A 25,840-nucleotide genomic window follows, 5' to 3' on the forward strand; every position below is an offset into this window, starting at 1 on the left:
AGAGTTTTGTGTTGGGCAGTAGGTGGGGCTGCAGGAATGGGGTGGAGGGTATGTGTGGATCCACAGGAACAGGGGCCTTGCAGCTGGATACACTTGGCACTTGCCACTGTTGGGTTCTGTTTCCCTGGCCAGGGGACTTCTGAACTAGGCAGTTTCCTCACTTGTAATGGTGATTCCTGGTTGAGGGGGATTAAATGTGAGAAGGGTTTTTTTTTTTGTTTTTTTTGAGATGGAGTCTCACTGTATTGCCCAGGCTGGAGTGCAGTGGCACAGCCTTGGCACACTGCAACCTCTGCCTCTTGGGTTTAAGCGATTCTCCTGTCTCAGCCTCCCAAGTAGTTGGGATTACAGGTGCCCGACACCACGACTGTCTAATTTTTGTATTTTTAGTAGAGATGGGGTTTCACCATGTTGGCCAGGCTGGTCTCGAACTCCTCACCTCAGGTGATCCACCCCCTTCGGCCTCCCAAAGTCCTGGGATTACAGGCATGAATCACTGCGCCGGGCCAGAAGGTATGTTTTAAAGTTTGTGCCATGTGGCAAGTGTTCAGCAAAGGCTGGTAATTATCTTGGACCTTTCCTTAAAGGAACAGAAGCACACAATGCCCCTGGAGCATAGGTGAGCACTGGGACTCTAGAGTCAGACCGCCAAGGTTCCAATCCCTGCTTCTCCCACTTTCCTTAGAACTGTCTGCAAGTTACTTAACCATTCCTTGCCTCTCTTTCCTTATCTATAAAACATGGGTAATATCTACTTTATTAGGTATTGTTAGGACTAAGTGAATTAATATACCTAAAGTGCATTGAAAAGTTCCTGACAACAGGCACTTAAGTGCTTGATAGACGTTAGCTTTCGTTATGTCATTGAAGGCTTCTTAAAGTAAAGGAGTAACATGATTCAATTTTTAGCATGAAAATATTTCTTTGCCATTACGTGAGGATCGGATCGGGGCAAAGAGTGCAGGCAGAGAGACTAGCATGGAAGAACCTGGAGTGCATGCTGAGTTTGAGTTAAATCTTCTGGAAACTCCATTTTTATCTCACTTGCACAGCCAACAAAGAAAAACTAGATCCAGAGGTCTCTGTTAAGATAATGTGAAAGATCTGAACAAATTCAATGAACAGATGTCATTTCCTGCAGTAAGTTTACTTTTGTTTTATTTATTTATTTTTTTTGAGATGGAGTGTTGCCCAGGCTGGAGTGCAGTGGCACGATCTCAGCTTACCGCAACCCCTGGCTTCCGGGTTCAAGCGATTCTCCTGCCTCAGCCTCCCAAGTAGGTGAGACCATAGGCATGCGCCACCACACCTGGTTAATTTTTTTGTATTTTTAGTAGAGATGGGGTTTCACCATGTTGGTCAGGCTGGTCTTGAATTCCTGACCTCAAATGATCCACCCATCTCAGCCTCCCAAAGTGCCACCGTGCCTGGCCATACGTTCTGTTTTACATACTGCCTAGAAGAAATCTGCATACTTGGAACTTTGGTTTTAATGTTGCATGGATATTCCAGGAAGAATTTTGTTGTTTAAGAAAGCTTTTTTCCTCTTAGTAGAAATAGCCAAAGATCCAGCTTGCGGAAGTGTAAATAACCTCTTTCCCCACTACTCTGCTCACTTTGTTTCCTGTGATCCCAAGGATCACATTTGTGGAATGTGCTTGTTCTCAAAAGCAGCCATTCTGTTTTTTTTTTTTTTTTTTTTTTTTTTGAGACGGAGTCTTGCTCTGTCGCCCAGGCTGGAATGCAGTGGCGCAATCTCGGCTCACTGCAAGCTCCGCCTCCCGGGTTCATGCCATTCTCCTGCCTCAGCCTCTCCGAGTAGCTGGGACTACAGGCGCCCGCCACCACGCCCGGCTAATTTTTTTGTATTTTTAGTAGAGACGGGATTTCACTGTGGTCTCGATCTCCTGACCTCGTGATCCGCCCGCCTCGGCCTCCCAAAGTACTGGGATTACAAGCGTGAGCCACCGCGCCCAGCCAGAAGCAGCCATTCTGTTTTGTGTTCCTCACACCTTGTGAGTCAAGAAAAGGGTCATAGCTGGATGCAGTGGTTGCTCCTGCCTGTAACTGCAGCTGTGTGGGAGGCTAAGGCAGGAGGATTGCCGGAGTTCAAGGCTGCAGTGAGCCATGCTTGCACCACTGCACCCCAGCCTGGTTGATGGAGCAAGACCTCATCTCTTTAAAAAAGAAAGAAAAGAGTCATTACCGTTATTATTACCTAGGCCTCCAATTAATTATTAAAAGATTCCTTGACTAATGGGAAATGATTGAACCAGAAGCGGGTGGTTTTGAGTGATACCTTCCTCCATGGTGAGGTGCTATCTTTCCTCACCACAGCACATCTCCAGTGACGTTAGTTGTGAAAGATCCGTAGAGAGTCTCCTCAGGATAGCATTAGGCACCAGTTGCAGTGCTGGCCTGACCCTCAGGTTGGTTTTTTCCTTTATTTATTTGAGACAGGATCTTGCTCTGTCATCCAGGCTGGAGTGCAGTGGAGAGATCACGGCTCACTCCAACCTCTGCCTCCTGGGCTTAAGCAGTCTTCCTGCCTCAGCCTACCAGGTAGCTGGGACCACAGGCATATGCCATCATGCCTGGCTAATTATTTTTACATTTTCTGTAGAGACAAGGTCTCGCCATGTTGCCCAGGCTGGTTTCGAACTCCTGGACTCAAGCAGTCCTCCTGCCTCTGCCTCACAAAGTGCTGGGGTTACAGGTGTGAGCCACTGTGCCCAGCAGTTTCTTCCTTTAGATATGAGGGCATCCCCAGTGAAGTCAGTTGACATGTCCCCTCTTGTTAGTTTGATGAGTTTAACCCTCAGCGGATAGCTTTCTGTCTGCTGCCTCCAAGCAGTTCAGTGTGGCAGCCTTGAGTGTGCTGGAGGCTGGAGTTGAGCAGCTCACTGGGCCAGACTCGTCATCTGGGGAGTCCTTGGAGCTGGAAGTGGGAGGTTGTGGGGGGGGGACAGGGTGGATTGTAAACTTTGCAGTTCAGCCCAGGACTCTGGTCCTGGTACTGATTGCTTGTTTCCTTGTTGAAATAAGATAAAGGAAATAAAGACCTAAACACAAAAGGGAGGAAATGAGTTATTACATAACTCTAGGCAAAGAATTATGTTTTAAAATGAAACATCTGCACAAGACTCTTGGGTAAGGGGATAGTATTTTATTTTATTTTATTTGTTTATTTTTGAGACGGAGTTTTGCTCTTGCTGCCCAGGCTGGAGTGCAATGGCGCGATCTCAGCTCACCGAAACCTCCACCTCCTGGATTCAAACGATTCTCCTGCCTCAGCCTCCTGAGTAGCTGGGACTACAGGCGTGCGCCACTACACCTGGCTAATTTTTTTGTATTTTTAATAGAGACGGGGTTTCACCATGTTGGCCAGGCTGGTCTCAAACTCCTGACCTCAAGTGATCCGCCCACCTCGGCCTCCCAAAGTGTTGGGATTACAGGCGTGAGCCACTGCGCCCAGCAGGGGATAGTATTTTAGTGTCTTGTTTTTCTTTGTGTCTCCTAACACCTAATTCAGAGTTGACCCTCAGTCATAGTTAGATTTAAGCTGTTTTCTTTCTATAAAAATGACCTAAACACACACACCCCCTAACCCAGAAGTTTTTTTTTGTTTGTTTTTATAAGACGGTGTCTTGCTCTGTCACTCAGGCTGGAGTGCAGTGGTGCGATCTTGGCTCACGGCAACCTCCGCCTCCTGTAACCCAGAGGATTTTAAACCCATGGGTTAAAATCTGCTTTGTAATAATCCAGGGCCCCACTTCATGGGCCTGAATCCTTTGGACTGGACATCTGTCCAGAACGGGCTGTAGCCCTGCCCTCCCCGACAGAGCCAGGGGGGTGAAATATTCCTTTAGCCCAGACAGACCCTCCCTGGTCATCACATGTATGCCAGGTTCCCGTTGGGGGTATAGGGGAGAGAATTTGGGGTCCAGGGAACATTTGCCTTCTCACCTGCCAGCAGCGCTCTTGCCAGGACCTCGCGGAATACCTGGTGAAGCCCTGGAAGCAGTTGCAGAGCTGTGGTTTCGGTGCGATGGAGGTGGGGCATTACGAGGACTCGTTCAAAACCTTCCTCCTTCCCCCTCCCAAACATTTACTGAGGATAAAAGTGCAGGATGTGTTTTGGGAACGTCAGTAGTCACTACAGTGGGGAGTAAGGCTGCAGCCATAAGCTGGAGCCAGAGCCGAGGCTCCCCCCAGGGGCTGGGCTTTGTTAAGGAGCCCTCAGCAGTTCTAGAAGCGGGAGGGTAACATAATTGAGTCTATGTTTTAGAGACCTACCCCTGGCAGGAGTGTTGATTTGAAAAATTTCCGATGACTAATGCCTGCCTGAAACCAGTACTGCTGCCTGCTGGGATGAATAGCTGTCTTTTCATGCAGGAAGAGCAGCTGTGATTATAAAAAGCCTGAACACTGAAGCCCCCTCAAGCTGTTCACGAAAGAAGTTGAAAGCACTGGTGGAACCGGGGAACTGAGTGCATCAGATTGAGGAGAAATAGCTTACTCCCTCCCACCGTGAGGAGCTCCTGCTACATCCTCAACTACCGTTACCTCCCACCCCTAAATGTGCCTTTTAGGCTGTTCAAACAGATAAAAATGCCAGCACAAAGCATCTTGGTGGTCCTTCCTGCCAGTCAGGCACTGTGGTATGTGAGTTCTCAGTGCGTGCACCACCTGCTCGCCTGGCTGCTTGTGCTCACCCTTTGGTCGCTAGAGAGTGCTCCGTATCCCTGGGCATGACCGGAGTCCTAAGATTTCTTCAGCCTGGGTACAATGTTCATCCTTCCTTTATATATGTATAAATTTTTAAGGGTTTAACAACATATTGAAACTGAAATACCAGACAATAATAAAAAGGAAGATTGTTTCTTTTTGTTTTGGTGGTGGTATTTTTTTGTTTTGTTTTTTTTTTTTTTTGGTTTTGTTTTGATTTTTGAGACAGGGTCTTGTTCTGTCTCCCAGGCTGGAGTCCAGTGGCGTGATCTCAGCTCACTGCAGCCTGGACCTCCTGGGCTTAGTTGATCCTCCTGCCTTGGCCTCCTGAGTAGCTGGGACTTCAGGTGTGCATCATCACTTGCAGCTAATTTTTTTGTATCTTTCGTAGAGACAGAGTTTTGCCATGTTGTCCAGGCTGGTCTTGAACACCTGGGCTCAAGCGATCTGCCCGCTTTGGCCTCCCAGAGTGTTGGGATTACAGGCATGAGCTACTGCTCCTGGCGTTTTTTATTTTTTAAAGTTTTTTTTCTTAACCCTTCCAACTCTGGTGTTTACTCTTGACCCATGCTTATTTAATTGATGCTTGAACCAGGTACAGTGAAGTTCAAGTCCATTCCTCACCCCTTAGTAGCTCTTGGGATAGTCAATCTCCTTGGTTCTGAGTTTCCTCATTTATAAAATGTGAACAATAACCTAATTCACGGGGTTCTAACATTTAAAGGATGTCTAAAGCTGGGCATGGTGGCTCCAGACTTAGAAGGCTGAGGCAGGCTGGGCATGGTGGCTCACGCTTGTAATCCCAGCACTTTGGGAGGCCGAGGCGGGCGGATCACGAGGTCAAGAGATTGAGACCATGGTGAAACCCTGTCTCTACTAAAAATGCAAAAAATAAGCCGGGCGTGGTGGCGGGCGCCTGTAGTCCCAGCTACTCGGAGAGGCTGAGGCAGGAGAATGGCATGAACCCGGGAGGCGGAGCTTGCAGTGAGCCGAGATTGCGCCACTGCATTCCAGCCTGGGCGACAGAGCAAGACTCCGTCTCAAAAAAAATTAAATAAAAGAAGGCTGAGGCAGGAGGTCAAGGCTGTAGTGAGCTATGATCACTGCACTCCAGCCTGGGCAACAGAATGAGATTCTGTCCTTTTAAATTTTTTAAAATATATTTTTGAGACAGGGTCTTGCTCTGTTGTCCAGCCTGGAGGACAGTTATCACGATCCTGGCTCATGGCAACATCGCAGTCTAGGGCTCAAGTGATCTCCCTGCTTCAGCCTCTGGAGTAGACTCATGCTGCCATGCCCAGATAATTTTCTGCTTTCATTTTTATAGAGATGGAGTCTCACTATGTTGCCCAGGCTGGTCCTGAACTCCTGGGCTCAAGCTGTCCTCCTGCCTCAGCCTTCCAAAGTGCTGAGATTACAGGTGTGAGCCGCCATGCCCAGGGAGTCTCGCTATGTTGCCCGTGCTGTTCTCGATCTCCTGGGCTCAAGCCATCCTCCCATTTGGCCTCTCAAAGTGCAGAGATTACAGTCATGAGCCACTGTGCCCAGCCTTGTCTCTTAAAAAAAAAAAAAAAAAAAGAAAAGTCTTTGCCAAAAATTGTCAACCTGTAGTGAGTAATACTCAAAAGTTTTCATTGATCATGTCCTTTATTTTTTTAGAAACAGAGTCTTGCTCTGTCGCCCAGGCTGGAGTGCAGTGGTGTGATCTTGGCTTGCTGTAACCTCCATCTCCTGGGTTCAAGTGATTCTCCTGCCTCAGCCTTCTGAGTAGCTGGGATTATAGGCGCGTGCCATCACGTCTGGCTAATTTTTGTATTTTTAGTAGGGACGGGGTTTCACCATATTGGCCAGGCAGGTCTTGAACACCTGACCTCAAGTGATCCACCAGCCTCGGCCTCCCAAAGTGCTGAGATTACAGGTGTGAGTTACTGCACCTGGCCTAGCTGCAAGTTTCTGAGGTCACCCCAAAGCATAGCAGTTTGTCTATGGCTTTGTAGGCCGTAGAACATGAAGCCTAGGGTAGCCCAGTCCTAGGGAGGGTGGATGCCATCTACCACATACAACCATTTCTTTCTAATCGTGCATGCCGGCCCCCTGAACACCCCCTTCCTTTGGCTTTGCTTTCTCTGGTGCCTCCATCTCCCAGAGTCCTCACATTAAAAAAATAGGGCAGGGATGGGCAAGTAAACCTTAAGCCTTATCTGATTAATTGTATAAATGACCCTTCTACCCAGAACCCACTGGAAAATCTTTAAATCTGAATTTGCCACTTTCCAAAGAGAAAAATGATAGCGTGCATCACTGTCTGTTTTAGTCCGTTTAGGCTACTATAAGAAAATACCTTAAGCTGGGTAACCTATGAAAAACAGAAACTGCTGGGCATGGTGGCTCACGCCTGTAATCGTAGCACTTTGGGAGGCCAAGGCAGGTGGATCACGAGGTCAGGAGATGGAGACCATCCTGGCTAACACTGTGAAACCCCGTCTCTACTAAAAATACAAAAAATTAGCCGGCCGTGGTGGTGGGCACCTGTAGTCCCAGCTACTCGGGAGGCTGAGGCAGGAGAATGGCGTGAACCCGGGAGGCAGAGCTTGCAATGAGCCGAGATTGTGCCACTGCGCTCCAGCCTGGATGACAGAGCGATACTCCGTCTCAAAACAAAACAAAACTAAAAAACAGAAACTTCCTTGTCACAGAGTCTGGGAAGTCCAGGATCAGGATGCGGGCAGATTCCATGTCTGATGAGGGCCTGCCTGCATCCTGGTTCTAGATGGTCTTTTTGCTGAGTCCGCACATGGTGGAAGGGGCCGGGAGCCTTCTGGGTCTTCTTCCTTATAAAGGGTACTAATCCCGTTCACGAAGTCTCTGTCCTGATGACTTAATCACTTCCCAAAGGCCACTACCTCCTACCACTATCACATTGCAGATTAGGTTTCAACAGAGGAATTTTGGGGGACACAGAGGTTCAGTGTGTATTACCGCCTTAGGTTTGGTACTGGCATATTGGAGCCAGCCGGTGTTTTTCCATTATTTGAGGGATAACAAGATGAAGGTCCAGGTTTGCTTTTATTGGTACCAGGTAGACTCACCTTTGGCTGCACTTCTGGTATTTATTAGCAGAGGAACTGACAGCCAATCTCACTCCAGCCACTTGAATGCAGCAGTGGGAGAGTGCCAGTGACTGACCCAGTATGAGAGATGCCTCCTGGGAGGTCCAGGCAGTGAAGTGGGAGGCAGTACAGGAACTCGTTTATGCAGCAGAGTTTACCCTCTAACAGCAGGTCAGAGATCCTCAACATGGCTCTTCTCCAGAATCACCCATGGAGTTAAAAATGCAGATGGCCAGGCCTCTCCCCAGATTTTGGATTCAGTATCTAGGGTGGGATCTGGACAGCTCTGTATTTAAGAAGCTCCACAGGAGTTTCTGACACTCAGCCAGGGCTCGATGCTGCTTAGGAGGTGCTGAGCCCTGCAAAAGGACTGAATCCTACTGTCCTCCCCCAGCCCCACCCAGGGCAGGGAGAGAAAAAAGGAAACAAGCAGGTGTAATAATAGGCACAGAGGAGAGTTGGCCTGGAGAAATCCAGGAGGGTTTCTCAAAGAGCACCCCTTGACATAGGAGTCCGCAGGCGGAGCGTCTGCCACATGAGTGGCCGTTGAGGGTAGCTGTTGTAGAGAGGCCTGAGGGTGGGAGGCGACAGAAGAAGCCCAAAGACCTTGGGGAGGATCTCCAGCGCTGTGCTCAGGAGGGTCTTCTGTTCACTTTCAAGCCACTGTAGGCCAACAGAGGAACCCAAGAAAGAGACCGGGGCCTGTTTATGGAGTTTCATTCATTTCCAATTAAAAAAAAATTTTTATTTTAAATTCAGAGGATACGTGTACATGTTTGTTCCATGGATTATATTGCATACTGGTGAGGATTAGGCTTCTAGTGTACCCATTACCCAAAGAGTGAACCCTATACCTGATCGTTTCCAATTTCAGTGGTTTCTGTATTTGATATTTTTGCTGTTGCAACTTTTTCTTTCTTTCCTACCAAGTCTTTGTGTTTTCTGTTTTCCTCTAGCTCTAAGCCAGACCCATATGTTTGCTCTCTTGGTCTTAGCCCAGTAGATGGTGTCTGCCTTCCTTAGAGACACTCTTGGTTAGTCATTGAGCCTCTGCAAACCTGCTTCTCCCACTGTAAAGTGGGCATAGTAAGTACTTCTCAGGGTGCTGAGAGGGCTGACTGAGAACATGGATGGGGGTGGGCCTTGGAAACTAAAGTTACTCCTCAGATGAGTGGGATTAGATTTGGTGGATGTTTATTTTATTTGACTGGCATTGTTGGGAAGTTATCATCCATGTTGGTGTCTCAAGACACGTGGTCTAGGAAGCAAAACAGTCTTAACTAGGGATAAAACTTGCCAGCTCCTCTCTCTTAATTTTGCTTAAAATGCAAAGTTAAAAGCTATCATGAAACCAGGAAAGGAGTCATCATGTAGGCATAATTGTTTACTCAGGCACAGGCAAGGAGCCGCTTTCTGATTCTCCAGGGCCTCCTCTGTCCCCAGTGTTACCACAGTTCCACTTTCATAGACTGCTGTCGATATCCAGATCAACTTAATATTGACTGCAATTTATATTTACAGTCTTAATGCCAGACTGGGAGTTGGAGGTGTCCGATCTCGAGTTGGGATCCAGCAAGGCCTTCTCAGCCAGTCAACACGCACAGCCACCTTCCAGCAGAGATTTGATGCCCGGCAGAAGATTGGCCTCTCAGATGCCCGGCTCAAACTGGGAGTCAAGGATGCCCGGGAGAAGCTTTTGCAGAAAGATGCCCGATTTCGAATCAAAGGGAAAGTGCAGGATGCCAGAGAGATGTTGAACTCTCGCAAGCAGCAGACCACGGTGCCCCAGAAGCCCCGCCAGGTCGCTGATGCCCGGGAGAAGATCAGCTTGAAGAGGAGTTCCCCTGCTGCATTCATAAACCCACCCATTGGGACGGTGACCCCTGCTCTGAAGCTCACCAAAACCATCCAGGTAACTTGTGGCTTTTGTCATGAATTCCTAGAAAGCTAGTAACAAAGGTAGATTTAGAGGCAAGGTGCCAGGAATGATTGGGCAAAAATACTATCCTCTCAAGTGCTGGTATAATACGCACTTTGCTCCTTACAGAGGCTTTAAGTACGTTATAGCCAAGGAACTATACAAGGAAGGAAAGATATTATCTCAGTTCTATATAAAAGAAAGAGGAGGCCCATAGAAATTTAGTGACTTTCCCAGGTGAGATACTTGTGGAAGAAAGAGAGAGGAAAGGACAAAAGATTTATTGAGCACATGCTATGTGGCAAGCACTTAACATGTATGACCTTACAGTCCTCACTCCACCCCCAGGCCCAGTGGGATTTGGCCCCTAGTCCAGGGCCCTGGCCACCCTTCACAGCTGCCACCACAGAGGGAAAGGAAACAATGTCATTTAACCTTCATAGCAGCTTTGGTAATAGGAACAGCAGCGGCCACAGCAAACATTTACTGAGCCAAGTCCATTAAGCCCTACGTGTGCGTTACCGGCATGGTCTCTGGATTGATGATTCTTCTGTTACTTCCTACTGTGGGGGATGAGGCCCTCTGTAGTGCCTTTTACCAAAGACCAAAGCTGCATGCCCACCATGTATCAAGTTCAGTAACCCCCTTCTTCTAGAGAATGCATGTGGACCCTGTGGGGGTGGATTCTGACTACTGAGTGTTTCCAGGTTCCACAGCAGAAAGCCATGGCACCACTTCATCCCCATCCTGCTGGAATGAGAATCAATGTTGTCAATAACCACCAGGCCAAACAGGTAGAGTGAGTGAGAGAGAGAGAGAGAGAGAATGTGTGTGTACATCTTGAACATGTAGGTGTGCACGTGTTTTGATGAGGCCTACTTGGGTGGATGGACTGAGGCTTGTTCCCAAGGTTCCCAGTTGGTAGTATTGGAGGCAGGGTTACAGCAAACTTTTTGCAATTTGAGTTTAAAGAAGAAATTTTTTTTTTTTTTTTTTTGAGACGGAGTCTCGCTCTGTCGCTAGGCTGGAGTGCAGTGGCACGATCTTGGCTCACTGCAACCTCTGCCTCCCAGGTTCAAGTGATTCTCCTGCCTCAGCCTCCTGAGTATCTGGGACTGCAGGCGCATACCACCACACCCAGCTAATTTTTGTATTTTTAGTAGAAATGGGGTTTCACCATGTTGGCTAGGATGGTCTTGATTTCTTGACCTCGTGATCTGCCCGCCTCAGCCTCCCAAAGTGCTGGGATTACAGGCGTGAGCCACCCGCACCCAGCCAAGAAGAAACTTCTTAATAGAGGAAGGGAGGCATAGGGGGCAGAGAGGCTAAAAAAATTTTTGTTTGTTTGTTTTAATTTTTTTAATAAAAGTTCTATGTGCTTAATACAGAAAACTTGCCAAAAAGTCCCTCAAGTTCCTATTCTCCAAAGCCAATCACTGTTGAAATTTTGCCATAGCTTCTTTTTTTTTGAGACAGGGTCTCACTCTGTCCCCCAGGCTGGAATGCAGTGGTGCAGTCATGGCTCACTGCAGCCTTGTGTTTCTGGGCTCAAATGATCCTCACACCTCAGCCTCCTGAGTAGCTGGGATCACAGGTGCATACCACCACATCTTGCTAATTTTTATAGAGATGGAGTCTTGTCACGTTTTGCCCAGGCTGGTCTCGAACTCCTGGGTTCAATGGATCCTCCTGCCTCGGCCTCCCAAGTAGCTGGGATTACAGGTATGAGTCACCACGCCTGGCTAATTTTGTATTTATAGTAGAGACGGTGTTTCTCCATGTTGGTCAGGCTGATCTCGAACTCCTGACCTCAGGTAATTCGCCCACCTTGGCCTCCCAAAGTGCTGGGATTATAGGCGTGAGCCACTGTGCCCAGCCCCAGTCTGTTTTTTGTGTTTTACTTATAGTTGTGGTTGTGGTTATATATTCTTCTTTTTTTTTTGAGACCAAGTCTCGCTCTGTCACTCAGACTGGAGTGCAGTGGCGCGATCTCGGCTCACTGCAAGCTCTGCCTCCCGGGTTCACACCATTCTCCTGCCTCAGCCTCCCGAGTAGCTGGGACTACAGGCGCGTGCCACCATGCCTGACTCATTGTTTGTATTTTTCGTAGAGATGGGGTTTCACCATGTTAGCCAGGATGATCTCAATCTCCAGACCTCGTAATCCGCCCTACTCGGCCTCCCAAAGTGCTGGGATGAGAGGCATGAGCCACTGAGCCCAGCCATGGTTATATTCTTATCCAATTTTGTATCATTCTTTTTTCACTTTGTAACTCAAGCGTTTCTCTGTGACATTTCACATTTACTGTACATGTTTTAGTAACTGCAAAATCCATATAGTTGGCATTCTAGTTTTATTTAAACCATTTTCCTGTCATTTTCACTGTTAGAAATCCTTCTGCTATGAACATCTTTGTAAATAAAGCTCTTTCTAGGGTTTGGATTTATTTCTGTAGGTCATATTAACAAGGATGGACTTTCCAAGCCAAAGGATATAAAGAAACATTTTAGGGACTCTTGGTAGATACTGCCCACTGGGAAAAAGGGACTTCTGATGTATCTGGAAGTTGTAGGACCTTCACTGGGCCCTTGTTGACAGGGAGTTAGCCTGTGAAGACTTGGGCCCCAGTCTTTCCAGGCACCATCACCCCTGTGCCCACTTCTCCTTGGTCCCTTTCTTTCACTAGCAGCCATTTCCTTGCCATTCCTGTTCCAGATGTCTGTTGAGGGCCCAGATGCCACATTTGCTTATATTTCTTTATGTTATATTCTCAGAATTTATATGACCTGGATGAAGATGATGATGGTATAGCTTCCATTCCTACTAAACAGATGAAGTTGGCAGCTTCAGGCGGCTTTCTCCACCACATGGTATGGCATTTCATGTTTTCTTACACTGTGTGTCTGATCAGGCAGGTGGGAGAGGTTGTGTTGAATAGAGCCTGTTGTTTTTGTTTTTTTTTTTTTTTTTTTTTTTGAGACGAAGTCTCGCTCTTTTCCCCTAGGCTGCTGGAGTGCCATGGTGCAATCTTGGCTCACTGCAACCTCCGTCTCCTGGGTTCAAGCTATTCTCCTGCCTCAACCTCCCTAGTAGCTGGGATTACAGGCACCTGCCACCACACCCGGCTAATTTTTGTATTTTTAGTAGAGATGAGGTTTCACCATGTTGGCCAGGCTGGTCTCAAACTCCTGACCTCAGGTGATCCGTACGCCTCGGCCTCCCAAGGTGCTGGGATTACAGGCGTAAGTCACTGCGCGCGGCATGAATAGAGCCTTTCAATGCAGAAATATTTCTTTGTTTGGGCCATAAGATTTTCAGAGCTGGAACTAGTCCAATCCCTTAGTTTTATAAATGCTGAGACACTGGGGTGCCTTCTGATTTGTTCAAGGTCCCACAGCAAGTGAAGTGCAGGGCTGCAGCTCCTAGGTGCTGTGTTTGAGACACTATAGGGAAAATGTGAGTGATCCCACAGTGGGGAGTCTGTGTTCTTTCCTTGGTGGCTGGCCATTCTGCATGGTTTGTAACCCTCTGTGGTCAGCAGCTCTGGCGCGCTGCTCTTGGAGTCTGGATTCCTTTGGTTGACATTAGCAGGAATACATCTCACCTGATCTGTGGGCTCTACCAGGTGCAGCCTGCATGCAGGGAAGGCTTGCTAGGCTAGAGTGTTGATCAGACATCATGCAGAGAAAGAAAGAAAACAACATCTGGGAGCATCAGGGAGGTCCATGCTGCTCAGCTCAGTGGTACAGCCAAGTGTCAGACAGGGAGGCCAGTGGGCTGCCCAGGTGGGTCCTTGTGGCAGGCACCTCCTTTGTTTTTCCTTCAGACGCTCAAAGACTCAGTTTTGGTTACTGTCCTGAGTATGTGGACCAGCCTCCTGGTTAGTAAGAGAAACGTGGGCCAGGTGCGGTGGCTCACGCCTGTAATCCCAACACTTTGGGTGGCAGAGGCAGGCAGATCACACGGTCAGGAGATGGAGACCATCCTGGCTAACACGCTGAAACCCCGTCTCTACTAAAAAATACAAAAAAGTTTGGACGTGGTGGCTCATGCCTGTAATCCCAGCACTTTCTTTCGGAGGCTGAGGTGGGCGGATCACGAAGTCAGGAGATCGAGACCATCCTGGCAAACACGGTGAAACCCCGTCTCTACTAAAAATACAAAAAAATTAGCCAGGCGTGGTGGTGTGTGCCTGTAGTCCCAGCTACTCTGGAGGCTGAGGCAGGAGAATGGCATAAACCCAAGAGGCAGAGCTTGCAGTGAGCCGAGAGGCGCCACTGCACTCTAGCCTGGGCAACAGAGTGAGACTCTGTCTCAAAAAAAAAAAAAAAAAAAATTATCCGGGGTGTGGTGGCGGGCACAGCTACTCGGGAGGCTGAGGCAGGAGAATGGTGTGAACCTGGGAGGCAGAGCTTGCAGTGAGCCAAGATTGCACCACTGCACTCCAGCCTGGGTGACAGAGTGAGACTCCATCTCAAAAAAAAAAAAAAAAAAAAAAAAAAAAAACGTGAAGCTGGCTCGGCATAGTGGCTCACGCCTGTAATCCCAGCACTCTGGGAGGCTGAGGTGGGCAGATTACCTGAGGTCAGGAGTTGGAGACCAGCTTGGCAACATTGTGAAACCCCGTCTCTACTAAAAATACAAAAATTAGCTGGGCATGATGGCACGTGCCTGTAATCCCAGCTGCTTGGGAGGCTGAGGCAGGAGAATTGTTTGAACCCTAAGGTGGAGGATGCAGTGAGCCGAGACTGCACCACTGCACTCCAGCCTGGGTGACAGGGCGAAACTCCGTCTCAAAAAAAAAAAAAAAAAGAGATAGGTCGTGAAGCTGAATGATGCCAGTTTGTTTCTTTACAAAGGGACCAGGCCTTTCCAGTAATTAGACTGCTCAAGTCTGCTATCAAGGGAACTATCAGCTTGCTCAGTGAGTCTCTATCCCTATTTGATACCCTAATTGAATAAATGCCATATTTATACTAATGCGTTTTGTACCCTGTGAGATGGGTGCTGTTGATTACCCTCGTTTATGGATGAGGAACAGGCGTGGAGAGGTGAAATAAGCCTGTTCAACATCACCCAGCTGATGAGAAGCAGTGGATCTAGGAATGGAGCCTGAGCAGTCTCACTCTCAGGGCCCTGTGTGTGGTCACTGTGCTGTCCGGGCTCTAGAGACTCAGAATTCCATGTGAGGAATGTGGAATTCAGCATGGGAATGATGCTGCTTCACCCAGACTTGGAGAAGCATGGTGAATTGCCCCTGCCCATGCTCTGATGTGCCTCTCTGGCTGCTGCGTTCCTCCTTTCTTCCTGGGCCAGTGCCTGTAAACACTGCCCTAAATCAGCAGGGCCCCCGTCACTTCTGCTTTATGCACCTTTTTCCTCAGATACATTAATACAGGGGAGTTTTGTTTCCAAGGGACCACATCCGGATGGGAGGGGCTGTTTTTGGTGATCTGCACTGCCAAATGCCCGAGTGTCCCTGACAGTCTGGGAGCTGATGAGGCCGAGGCTGTGTGTGGTTCCTCTGGATGGCCAGAAGAGGAACCAAAAAACTGAATTCTGGCCCTTCTTAAGAGTGGTGATCAGCACATTGTGATAGAAGCATATCTGGGAATGAACTTGGCCTCAAGCTTTTGGCCTTTTAATTTTTTTTTTTTTGGTTTTTTTTGGTAAGCAAAAGCAGCTTTATTAAGAAAACAAAGGAATAAAAGAATGGCTACTCCATAGGCAGAGCAGCTCTTTTACATTTTTTGTAGAGATGAGGTCTCACTGTGTTGCCCAGGTTGGTCTTGAACTCCTGGCCTCAAGCAGTCCTCTCACCTCAGCCTCCCAAAGTGGTGGGATGGCAGATGTGATCCACTATGCCTGGCCAAGCTTTTGGCCTTCTGACCAGCCTCATATTGTAGAATTTTTAGAAAGTCTAAGTGGTGTGGGTGAGCCTGTGGCTCCTGGGTAATTTTCCAGGTTAGGGCTGTGTGGAAGCTTCCTGCCAAGAGCTTCTAGCACTGTGGGGAGTGGCTTCTGTGAGTGCGCGCTCAGGCTGTGTGTTTTTCTCTCCCCCTGCCCCTTCCCTATGGGATGTCACTGGCAGCCGGCAGCTTTTTTGGCTCCAGACCTCTAATAGAATTGGAGAGCTGGGAGGCATCGAGGGTTCATCCTCTCAGCAAGTTGTCAACCTCTTGGGGCTTCTTTAGAACATTCCAGGTCTGGCTTCTCAGATTCTTTTCTGTCTCTTCGTTTAGGCTGGGCTAAGCAGTTCCAAGCTTTCCATGTCCAAGGCCCTCCCTCTCACCAAAGTGGTTCAGAATGATGCATACACAGCTCCTGCTCTCCCTTCCTCTATTCGAACAAAAGCCTTGACCAACATGTCCCGGACACTGGTGAACAAGGAAGAACCCCCCAAAGAGCTGCCACCTGCTGAGGTGAGGTGACGGTGGTGACCACAGCAGTTGGGGTCAGGAGGGCTGTATGCTTATATGTATCTCATTGTGTTCCCCACGCCTTTGTGAGGTGGGCATTGCCACCCCCATTCTACAGATGAGCAAACCAAGACCTAGGGACTCTCACCCTCAAAGACCTTGCAGGCTAGTGGGGACAGCAGACCTGCTGAGAGATTGCGATATCTGGTGATATGTTAGACTCTCCCAGAAGAAAGCTGTTAGGAGGGCTGAGGACAGATTATCTCATTCCAGTTGAGAAGTCTGGGAAGAAGGGCCCTTTTAGCTGAGTGGGTCTGGAAGCATGAGTAGCCTTCCAGGTAGAGGCTCAGGGCCTGAGAGGCTTGCGTATTTGGGAGATGGGAGAGGGTCCATGCTTTTAGCATAGAGTGGTGGGGGGTGTAGTGGACACTGAAGTTCAGGGGGCCCAGTTGTGGTAACTCTCCATGGAGCTTTCCTCTAGGCCTTCCTAGTCACGTGCCTGGAGGAATTTCTGTTGTGGGAATGCTTATCAGCTATCTGGCTTGTGGTAACACTCCTGTCTGTGTGGCAGCCTGTTCTCAGCCCATTGGAAGGCACCAAGATGACTGTGAATAATCTGCACCCTCGAGTCACTGAGGAGGACATTGTTGTAAGTACTGTGACCTACCAAACATTTAAATCTCAAACCGCCTCTGTGGCAAAGGTCTCTTAAGACCCACCCTCAGGTTTGATGACTGCTAGGACTCACCAGACTCATGTCACGCTCAGGGCTGAGAGTAATGACAGCAAAAGGATGCAGAGCAAATGGCTCATGGGGTGAAGTCGGGGGGAAACGAGGCACAAGCCTCCAGAGGCCCCTCCCAGCAGAGTTGCACAGGATGCTGGGCGCAACTCGCACCAAGTTGTGACAACACATGTGACACCAGGGAAGCTCATTAAAGACTCACTACCCAAAGGTTTTACTGGGGACTGGTCACTTCGGCATTTTCTATGTAGCATGTACCAAAATTCCAGACACCCAGAGGGAAAGCAGCTGTTGAGTAGAAACCATGTTGTTTGCACAGTCCAGGCACAGTGAACTGTGGGGTGGCAGGAGCCCTCCTGAGATCCGAGTTCCCAGATGCCAGCCAAGGGCCACCTCTGGAATCGGACCTTTCAAACAATAGCAGTCAGCCCAGCTGCTTCACTCTTCTGCACAGCTTCTAACCAAGGCCAGGTGCCTGGCCTGAGTCTCAGAGTCAGGGGATATCTATGCTATAATGGGTCCTAAATGGGATCCTTTAGTCCCACTGGGCAGTATCCAGTAGTTGTGTTTTCCTTTGTCCTTTAGAGGTATTACAAGATGATTCCAAAGTGAAAGAAGTGAGATGGATTGGTGGTATCCACCTTCCTGGTCCATCCTGTCCCACCCATGGCAGTCATGGGCAAAACCTGTCAAATGCCTGTGAGTGGGGTTCTGGATGCAACTAGGACTTTTCAACATCATTTTCATTCAGGCACCCAAAAGAGCCATTAGTTTAGAAATCCAGACATCCTTTGAACTGTCAGATCACAAAATGAATACGTTTGGAGAATCCAGCCTCTCCCTGCAGTTGAGTCCCAGACTAGCAGACTGCACTGGTCACTACATTTGTTAAATCTCTTTGTTTTGTTTTGTTTTTGAGATGGAGTCTCACTCTGTCACCCAAGCTAGAGTGTAGTAGTGTGATCTCGGTTCACTGCAACCGCTGCCTCCCAGACTCTAGCAATTCTCCTGCCTCAGCCTCCCGAGTAGCTGGGATTAGAGGTGCCTGCCATTACGCCTGGCTAATTTCAGTAGAGACAGGGTTTCACCATGTTGGCCAGGCTGGTCTCGAACTCCTGACCTCACATGAGCCAACTGCCTCGATTTTTTTTTTTTAAGATGGAGTCTTGCTCTGTCGCCCAGGCTGGAGTGCAGTGGTACGATCTTGGCTCACTGCAACTTCCGCCTCCTGGGTTCAAGCGATTCTTATGCCTCAGCCTCCCTGGTAGCTGGAATTACAGGCGTGTGCCACCACACCTGGCTAATTTTTGTATTTTTCAGTAGAGACGGGGTTTCACCATGTTGGCCATGTTGGTCTTGAACCCCTGACCTCATGATCTGCCTGCCTTGGCTGCCCAAAGTGCTGGTATTACAGGTGTGAGCCACTGCGCCCAGCTGAGGTTAAATCTTAATTGTGAAACACAAACATGCTGTGAGATGGGTCACTCGTATGCCCTTCTCCTTTAGCAGGGACAGTGCTGTGAATGGTACACATGAGGATGGAAATTGTAGCCTATTTTGTGTAATACTTGACAAGTCATTAAGAATTAAAGCTGATTGCCGGGTGCAGTGGCTCACGCCTGTAATCCCAGCACTTTGGGAGACCGAGGCTGGTGGATCACCTGAGGTCAGGAGTTCAAGACCAGCCTGGCCAACATGGCAAAACCCCATCTCTACTAAAAATAGAAAAATTCGCCAGGCGTGGTGGCGCATGCCTATAGTCCCAGCTACTCAGGACACTGAGGCAGTAGAATCACTTAGAACCTGGGAGGTGGAGGTTGCAGAGAGCCAAGGTCACGCCATTGCACTCCAGCCTGGGTGACAGAGGGAGACTGTCTCAAAAAAAGAAAAGAATTAAAGCTGTTAATAAGCGTAATAACAACTGCCATTTACTGAGTACTTGCTGTGTGCCAGTCACTTTAGGCAGACTCTTGGAAGATACATAATGGTGGAAAAGTAAACACCAGTCATGATCAGTGCTCAGGGGAAATTGCCAGTAATAATCACCCTCGCTTCTCTTCTACCCAAATAAGCAATGTTAAAAGGACAATGGTAATAAAAATGGAATTACACCTACTATTTATAGTTGGCCCTCCATATCTGTCGGTTCTGCATCTGTGGATTTAGCCCACCACTGAATGAAAATACTCAAAATTTAAAAAATAACAGTATGATGAGAAATAATACAAATTTTAGAAATACAGTATAACTATTTATATAGCATTTACATTGTATTCGGTATTATAAGTAATCTAGAGATGATTTAAAGTGTAGTGGATGATGTGCATAGGTTATATGTAAATACTACAGCATTTTATAGCAGGGACTTGAGCATCTACAGATTTTAGTATCTGCGAGCGGTTTTGGAACCAGTCTTCCGCAGGTGCAGAGGGGCATCTTGTTTTGATATTTACCATTAAAAACAAATCATGTCAAGGACCTTTTCATAAACCTTTGGCCCTCACAGCAACCTTGTGAAGGCAGTTGCAGGTGAAGAAATGGCGTGAGTGCTAGTCAGCCTCTGTCCATCTTCACATTTTGCTCCCTCTCTGGCCTTAGTCGTCTTGTCTGTAAAATGAGGTGGGGATCGGAGTCAATGATGTGTGCAAAGCACTGCCTTAAGAATTATCTCAGTTGAGCTTTCCTGTAACCCTGGGAAGTAAGCTAGTCCTTTTTATTTTCAGAGGAGGAAACAGGCTCAGAGAAGTTAAGTAACTTGCTAGACGTCTCATAGCAGATAGGAAGCAGAGCCTGGGGGATCAAACTCAGGTCTGACTTAGAGTGACCAACTGTCCCTGTTTTTCTAGGGACTCTCCTGGTTTCATCACTCAAAGTCTCATGTCCAGGGAAACCCTTTAGTCCAGCCAAACTGGGACTCTGGGTAGAACTCCAGAATTTGTATTTCTAACAGATTCTCAGGTGACAAATTAGCAGCTGTCTTTCTCTGTATACATGTATTCTAATGACAGGGCTCTCTGAGAAACTTTTCATAACTGTTTTATCCCTGTTGAGGTGGGCACTGAAGACTTTGGTGGTGGCTTGCTGGGAGATCCCAGGTGATCCAAGGCTTGTAAGCCCAGCCCCTTTCCCACTGCTGACCTCATCTGGTGCTGTGTTGAGGCCTGTGGATGTCTCAAGAGCACCACCCAACGTGGAGCCTCCCTGCAGTCTCAGGCACAGGGGTGTATTTAGCTGCAGCAGAGCCACCACACCCCAGGGCCTTCAGAGTGTGTGAGTGGCAGGTGGTGAGAAATCCTTCCCCAATCCCAACCCCTCTTGTTGTGTGCAGGAGCTTTTCTGTGTGTGTGGGGCCCTCAAGCGAGCTCGACTGGTCCATCCTGGGGTAGCAGAGGTGGTGTTTGTGAAAAAGGATGATGCCATCACCGCATATAAGAAGTACAACAACCGGTGTCTGGACGGTAAGTTAGGGAGAAAGCAGTCCCCTGACCCTCCCACTCATCTCTACTTGCTGTCAGGTAGCAGGCCTTCCAGGGGAAGTCTCTCTGAGATGGGTGGAACCTATCTCTGGGGCCTCGTCTGCACCAGGAACTGCTATGCAGTCTCTGAGTAGTCCTGAGCTGTGGGTTACACAGGGCCCTGGATTTTCACCCAGCCCTTAGGCTTTTGAGCCCAGCAAAAAGGAAAACAGCATTTCTCCATGGATGGTTCTCTTAAGGGGTCTTGCCAGGGAAGCCAAGAGGCACAGCTGTTGCCTCCCAGATGTTGATCTGCTTAGTGCTAGGGCAGAAGTTCTTCCAAGCCCTGGAGTTTTGTCTGAATGCTGGCACCTGGGTGAGAGCTGCTCCTGGTGGGTAAACAACAGACTTTATTGACTTGAGGTTCATATTTTTCATCTCCAGATAGCCTGTAGAGAAGAATTCTGTCTGCCATGCTCCTTTTCCACTCATTTGTTCTTTCAGTATGTATTGAGTGCCTACTGTGGACCAAGGCCCTGTGCTAGAAGTGGAGAAGCAGAGACTAATAAAACAATACAACAATAAAAAAATTACAAATAAAAGACCTGGAGCCTTGGCTAAATCTTGGCACCTGGGTGAACTCCCCTGGGTGAGTCAGTGGAGTTCTGATTTGCATTTCCCCATGGCTAATGATGTTGAGCACCTTTTCATGTGCTTATTGGCCATTTGTATGTCATTAAAAAAAATTATTTTTATTTTGAATTTTAAATTTCTGTTCTTTTTTTTGTTTTTTCTTATTTTTTGTCATATGTTTGGATGTGGAAAGATACTTATTTTCCTTTTTCTTTTTTTTTTTTTTTTTTTTTTTTTTGAGTTTCCCTCTGTTGCCCAGGCTGGGGTGCAGTGGCGTGATCTCAGCTCACTGCAACTTCCACCTCCCCGGTTCAAGTGGTATTCCTGCCTCAGCCTCCCAAGTAGCTGGGACCACAGGAGCGTGCCACCACGCCCAGCTAATTTTTTTGTATTTTTAGTAGAGATAAGGTTTCACCATGTTGGCCAGGCTGGTCTCAAACTCCTGACCTCAGATGATCTGCCCACCTCGGCCTCCCAAAGTGCTAGGATTATAGGCATGAGCCACTGTGCCCAGCTATCTTTGGAGAAATGCCTGTACAGAATCTTCGTCTGCTTTTTAATTAGGTTCTTTTTTATTATTGAGTTGTAAAAGTACTTTACGTATTCTTAAGTCCCTCATCAGATAAGTGATTTACCAATATTTTCTCTCATTCTGTAGGTTTTTTTACTTCTGCTTTTTAATGTATTCATATGCAGTATAAGGACTTTTTGGTTAACAGCAGACCACATATATGACAGTAGGCCTATAACATTATAATACCATATTTTTACTGTATTTTTTCTATGTTTAGATGTACAAATACAGTTGCCTACTGTACTCAGTAGAATAACATGCCGTACAGCCAGATGTGGTGGCTCAAGCCTGTAATTCCAGCACTTTGGGAGGCTGAGGCAGGAGGATCGCTTGAGCCTAGAAACTTGAGACCAACCTGTGCAATATGGCAAGACCCTGTCTCAAAAAATAAATTAGCTGGGCGTGGTGGCGTGTGCCTGTAGTCCCAGATGCTAGGAAGGCTGAGGTGGGAGGATCACCTGAGCCTGGGAAGTTGAGGCTGTAGTGAGCTGTGATCATGCCACTGCACTCTGGAATGTATTCCCATGGTTAAATGGTACATGACTGTATGTGCGTTTACAGCTATATATTCTAAGCATTGCTTTAACTGCATTCCATGTTTTGGTATATCATGGCTTCATTTTCATTCATCTTGAATTATTTTCTAATTTCCCTTGTGATTTCTCCTTTGACCCATTGGTTATTTAGGATTGTTTCAATTTCCATATATTCATGAATTTTCCAGATTTTCTTTTCTTCTATGAGTGTTTAAGGAAAATAGGGATTTTCTTGTTATTAGGTAGAATGTTCTGTACATGTCTATTATGGCTTGTTGCTTTGTAATGTTTAAGTGCTGTTTCATTGTTGATCTGCTTGGTTCTATCTAGTATTGAAAGTGAAATACTGAGGTTTTTTTTTGTTTGTTTTGTTTTTTTTTTTTTTTTTTTTTTTTTTTTTTTTTTTTTTTTTTGAGACGGAGTCTCCCTCTGTCACCCAGGCTGGAGTGCAGTGGCATGATCTCGGCTCACTGCAACCTCCGCCTCCCAGGTTCAAGCAATTCTCCTGCCTCAGCCTCCCAAGTAGCTGGGGTTATAGGTGCCCACTGTCACACCCAGCTAATTTTTTGTATTTTTGGTAGAGATGAGGTTTCACTGTGTCAGCCAGGATGGTCTTGATTTCCTGACCTCGTGTTGGCCAGGCTGGTTTTGAAGTCCTGACCTCAAGTGATCCGTCCACCTAGGCCTCCCAAAGTGCTGGGATTAGAGATGTGAGCCACCACGCCCGGCGAGATCTTTATTACTGTTTATCTGTTCCTTTCACTTGTGTGTATTTTTATTTTATATATTTGAGGTTCTGTTGTTACTTGCATATATGTTTGATTGTTTTCTTCCTGATGAATTGACCCTTCATTCAAATTTAAATCTCTCTTTACCTCTAGTCACTTTTTTTGTTGTTTTAAAGTCTATTTCAGTTTATATTACTAACAGCTAATAAGTAAAAGACCAGCTTTCTTAGGGTTGGTATTTGAGTGATATATCTTTGTTCACTTTTTTTTTTTTTTTTTTTTTTTTTTTTTTGAGACAGAGTCTCGCTCTGTCGCCCAGGCTAGAATGCAGTGGCGTGATCTTGGCTCACTGCAACATCTTCCTCCCAGGTTCAAGCGATTCTTGTGCCTCAGCCTCTTGAGTGGCTGAGACTACAGGTGTGCACCACCACACTCGGCTAATTTTTAGTATTTTTAGTAGAAATGGGGTTTCTGCCATGTTGGCCAGGCTGCTCTCAAACTCCTGGCTTCAAGTGATCTGCCCATCTCAGCCTTGCAAAGTGCTGGGATTACAGGCATGAGCCACCATGCCTGGCCCACTCTTACTTTCAATCTTTTTCTCTCATCGACTGTAAAAATGTGTTTCCTAGGCTGGGCGCAGTGGCTCACGCATGTAATCCGCCAGGCGGATCACCTGATTGGGAGTTCGAGACCAGCTTGACCAATATGAGGAAACCCCATCTCCACTAAAAATACAAAATTAGCCAGGCGTGGTGGTACATGCCTGTGATCCCAGTTACTTGGGCGGCTGAAGCAGGATAATCGCTTGAACCCAGGAGGCGGAGGTTGCCATGAGCTGAGATGGTGCCATTGCACTCCAGCCTGGGCAACAAGAGCGAAACTCCATCTCAAAAAAAAAAAAGAAAGAAAAATATGTCACCTATAGAGAGTGTATAGTTAGATCTTACTGGTTATTTTTTTATTTGAATTCAATCTGACAATCTGTCTTTGGATTGGATTATTTAATGCATTCATATTTAATATTGATAATTAGGTTTATTTCTTCCATTTTACTTTTTTTTTTTTTTTGAGACGTAGTCTCTCTCTGTTGCCCAGGCTGGAGTGCAGTGGCGCGGTCTCTGCTCACTGCAAGCTCCACCTCCCAGGTTCACACCATTCTCCTGCCTCAGCCTCCTGAGTAGCTGGGACGACAGGCGCCCACCACCACACTCAGCTAATTTTTTGTATTTTTAGTAGAGACAGGGTTTCACCGTGTTAGCCAGGATGGTCTCGATCTCCTGACCTCGTGATCCACCCGCCTCGGCCTCTCAAAGTGGCTGGGATTACAGGCGTGAGCCACCGCGCCCGGCCCTATTTTAATTTTTTGTTCCTCTTCAGTGGCTTTTCTTTCACATTTTTTTCCTAATATTTTAATTCCTTTAATGATGTATGCACTAACTTTACTCGAGTAAGATATGGAAATGTTACTCCCACATGGCCCTGTTCCTTCTTCCTCTTTTTTGTGCTATTACCATTACACATCTTATGCTTGGTATACAGTGGGAGTGTGGTCTTCCCATCGTTTGTAGACAGAGTAGAAGCCTGTACGTAATGCTTTTGATCATCTTTTCACTGAATTTGATAGCATAAACGTTTTCCCTTACTACTTGGATGGCTTCACATTGAGTCTCGTTTCTCCCTCACTTCCCACTCATCTCTTCCTGTATGAAGCAAGGTTTGTGGCCACTTTGCCTCTTGGTGCTCCACTGCTGAGGTTTCCTCACGCCCTGGGATTTTCTTAGTGTTTGGCTTGACTGGAACCTAGCAGCCCCATCTCCATCTGTGGAGCCGGAACTGCCAGTGGTGGGTGTTTTGACCATTGATAATGGAGGTACAGCCCTTGTCCTCTTGTGTGAGGAGCTGAGGTCTCATAGCAGAGCCTTTTTCTTTCTTTGGTTTTTCAGGGCAGCCGATGAAGTGCAACCTTCACATGAATGGGAATGTTATCACCTCAGACCAGCCCATCCTGCTGTGAGTTCCAAAGGCGGGGTGCTAGGGAGAGGGAGCTCCGTCCATCTCTTTTTATTCTAATGGGTAAACTGCCTGCATCACAGCTCCCCTTCATCCCCCCATTCCGTTTCCTCTGTTCTAGTGGCAGCTGGTCGTTTCAAATGCTTAAACTTGACCAAAATGGTTTGCTTTGTCATTTCCCCAGGGGTTGACCCTATAGGGGGGCTAGCATTATGATCTCGTTCTCAGCCTTCTGATTTAGAAACATCTGAGTGAAAGGTGGAGGGGGAGGCTGCTTGGGTCTCCTAGCTGTGTGCATCATCCCGGGAACACAGAACTCCACTTCATGATTGGCTGTGATGGAGACAGTGCCAGATGCTACCCCTTATTTTGTTCCCCAATGAGGTTTTTTGTTTGTTTGTTTTTTTGTTTTGTTTTGTTTTTTCAGTTATTTTGAGAGTCTCATTGTGTTGCCCAGGTTGGTTTCCAAACTCCTGGGGTCAAGCAACCCTCTTGCCTCAGCCTCCTGAGGACCTGGGACTACAGGCGCACACCGTCACGCCCAGCTGGATTTGGCTTTAAGTACAATGGGAAGCCATTGAAGGCTTTTGTTACACACAGCTGAATATACATGCCTGGCCCAGGACTGAGGGATGTTTTGAAGCCTGAGATGCATAAAATGTTGAGACTGTGAGGACTTCACGTTCTAGATAAGGAAGCAGATACCAGGGAGGAGGTTAGACTTGTCAGGGTGAGTGGGATAGTGTGGGGCAGGCCTGAAATAGACTTTGGTTTAAGAAGACTAGGATTTGAACCCTGGGTAATGAATTATGTGATTTGGATAAGTTCTTAAACTGTGTTCTAGGAATAAGAAATATTTCTTAGGGTTTTGTAACCTAATAAGTTTGGGAAGCACTGGGCTAAACAGAATTACATCTGTTTCACTTTTGGGCTTCTCAGATTGTGTAATATGCTAATATATGTTACCATCCAGAAGGAACATGC

At 47.2% G+C, this 25,840-nt stretch overlaps 1 protein-coding gene across 3 annotated transcripts in view; it reads left to right on the forward strand.

Annotated features, from left to right (window-relative positions):
* Positions 1–25,840, forward strand: part of POLDIP3 (DNA polymerase delta interacting protein 3) — a 30,908-nt gene that overhangs the window by 2,264 nt on the left and 2,804 nt on the right. Inside the window, exons 1-8 of one of the 3 annotated variants that reach the window (XM_063622988.1) lie at positions 8,906–8,924; positions 9,360–9,750; positions 10,464–10,550; positions 12,531–12,626; positions 15,999–16,178; positions 16,747–16,824; positions 20,249–20,378; positions 24,790–24,856. In XM_063622988.1, the coding sequence (XP_063479058.1) occupies positions 9,589–9,750; positions 10,464–10,550; positions 12,531–12,626; positions 15,999–16,178; positions 16,747–16,824; positions 20,249–20,378; positions 24,790–24,856 (800 nt within the window). In that variant the 5' untranslated portion in view covers positions 8,906–8,924; positions 9,360–9,588. Of the gene's footprint in view, positions 1–8,905; positions 8,925–9,359; positions 9,751–10,463; positions 10,551–12,530; positions 12,627–15,998; positions 16,179–16,746; positions 16,825–20,248; positions 20,379–24,789; positions 24,857–25,840 lie in introns of those variants that run through there. The other 2 variants (XM_055252566.2, XM_055252567.2) reach the window with 2 other exon arrangements.

The sequence above is a fragment of the Symphalangus syndactylus genome, chromosome 18 (genome assembly GCF_028878055.3).
Source record: "Symphalangus syndactylus isolate Jambi chromosome 18, NHGRI_mSymSyn1-v2.1_pri, whole genome shotgun sequence".
NCBI classification, from domain to species: domain Eukaryota; kingdom Metazoa; phylum Chordata; class Mammalia; order Primates; family Hylobatidae; genus Symphalangus; species Symphalangus syndactylus.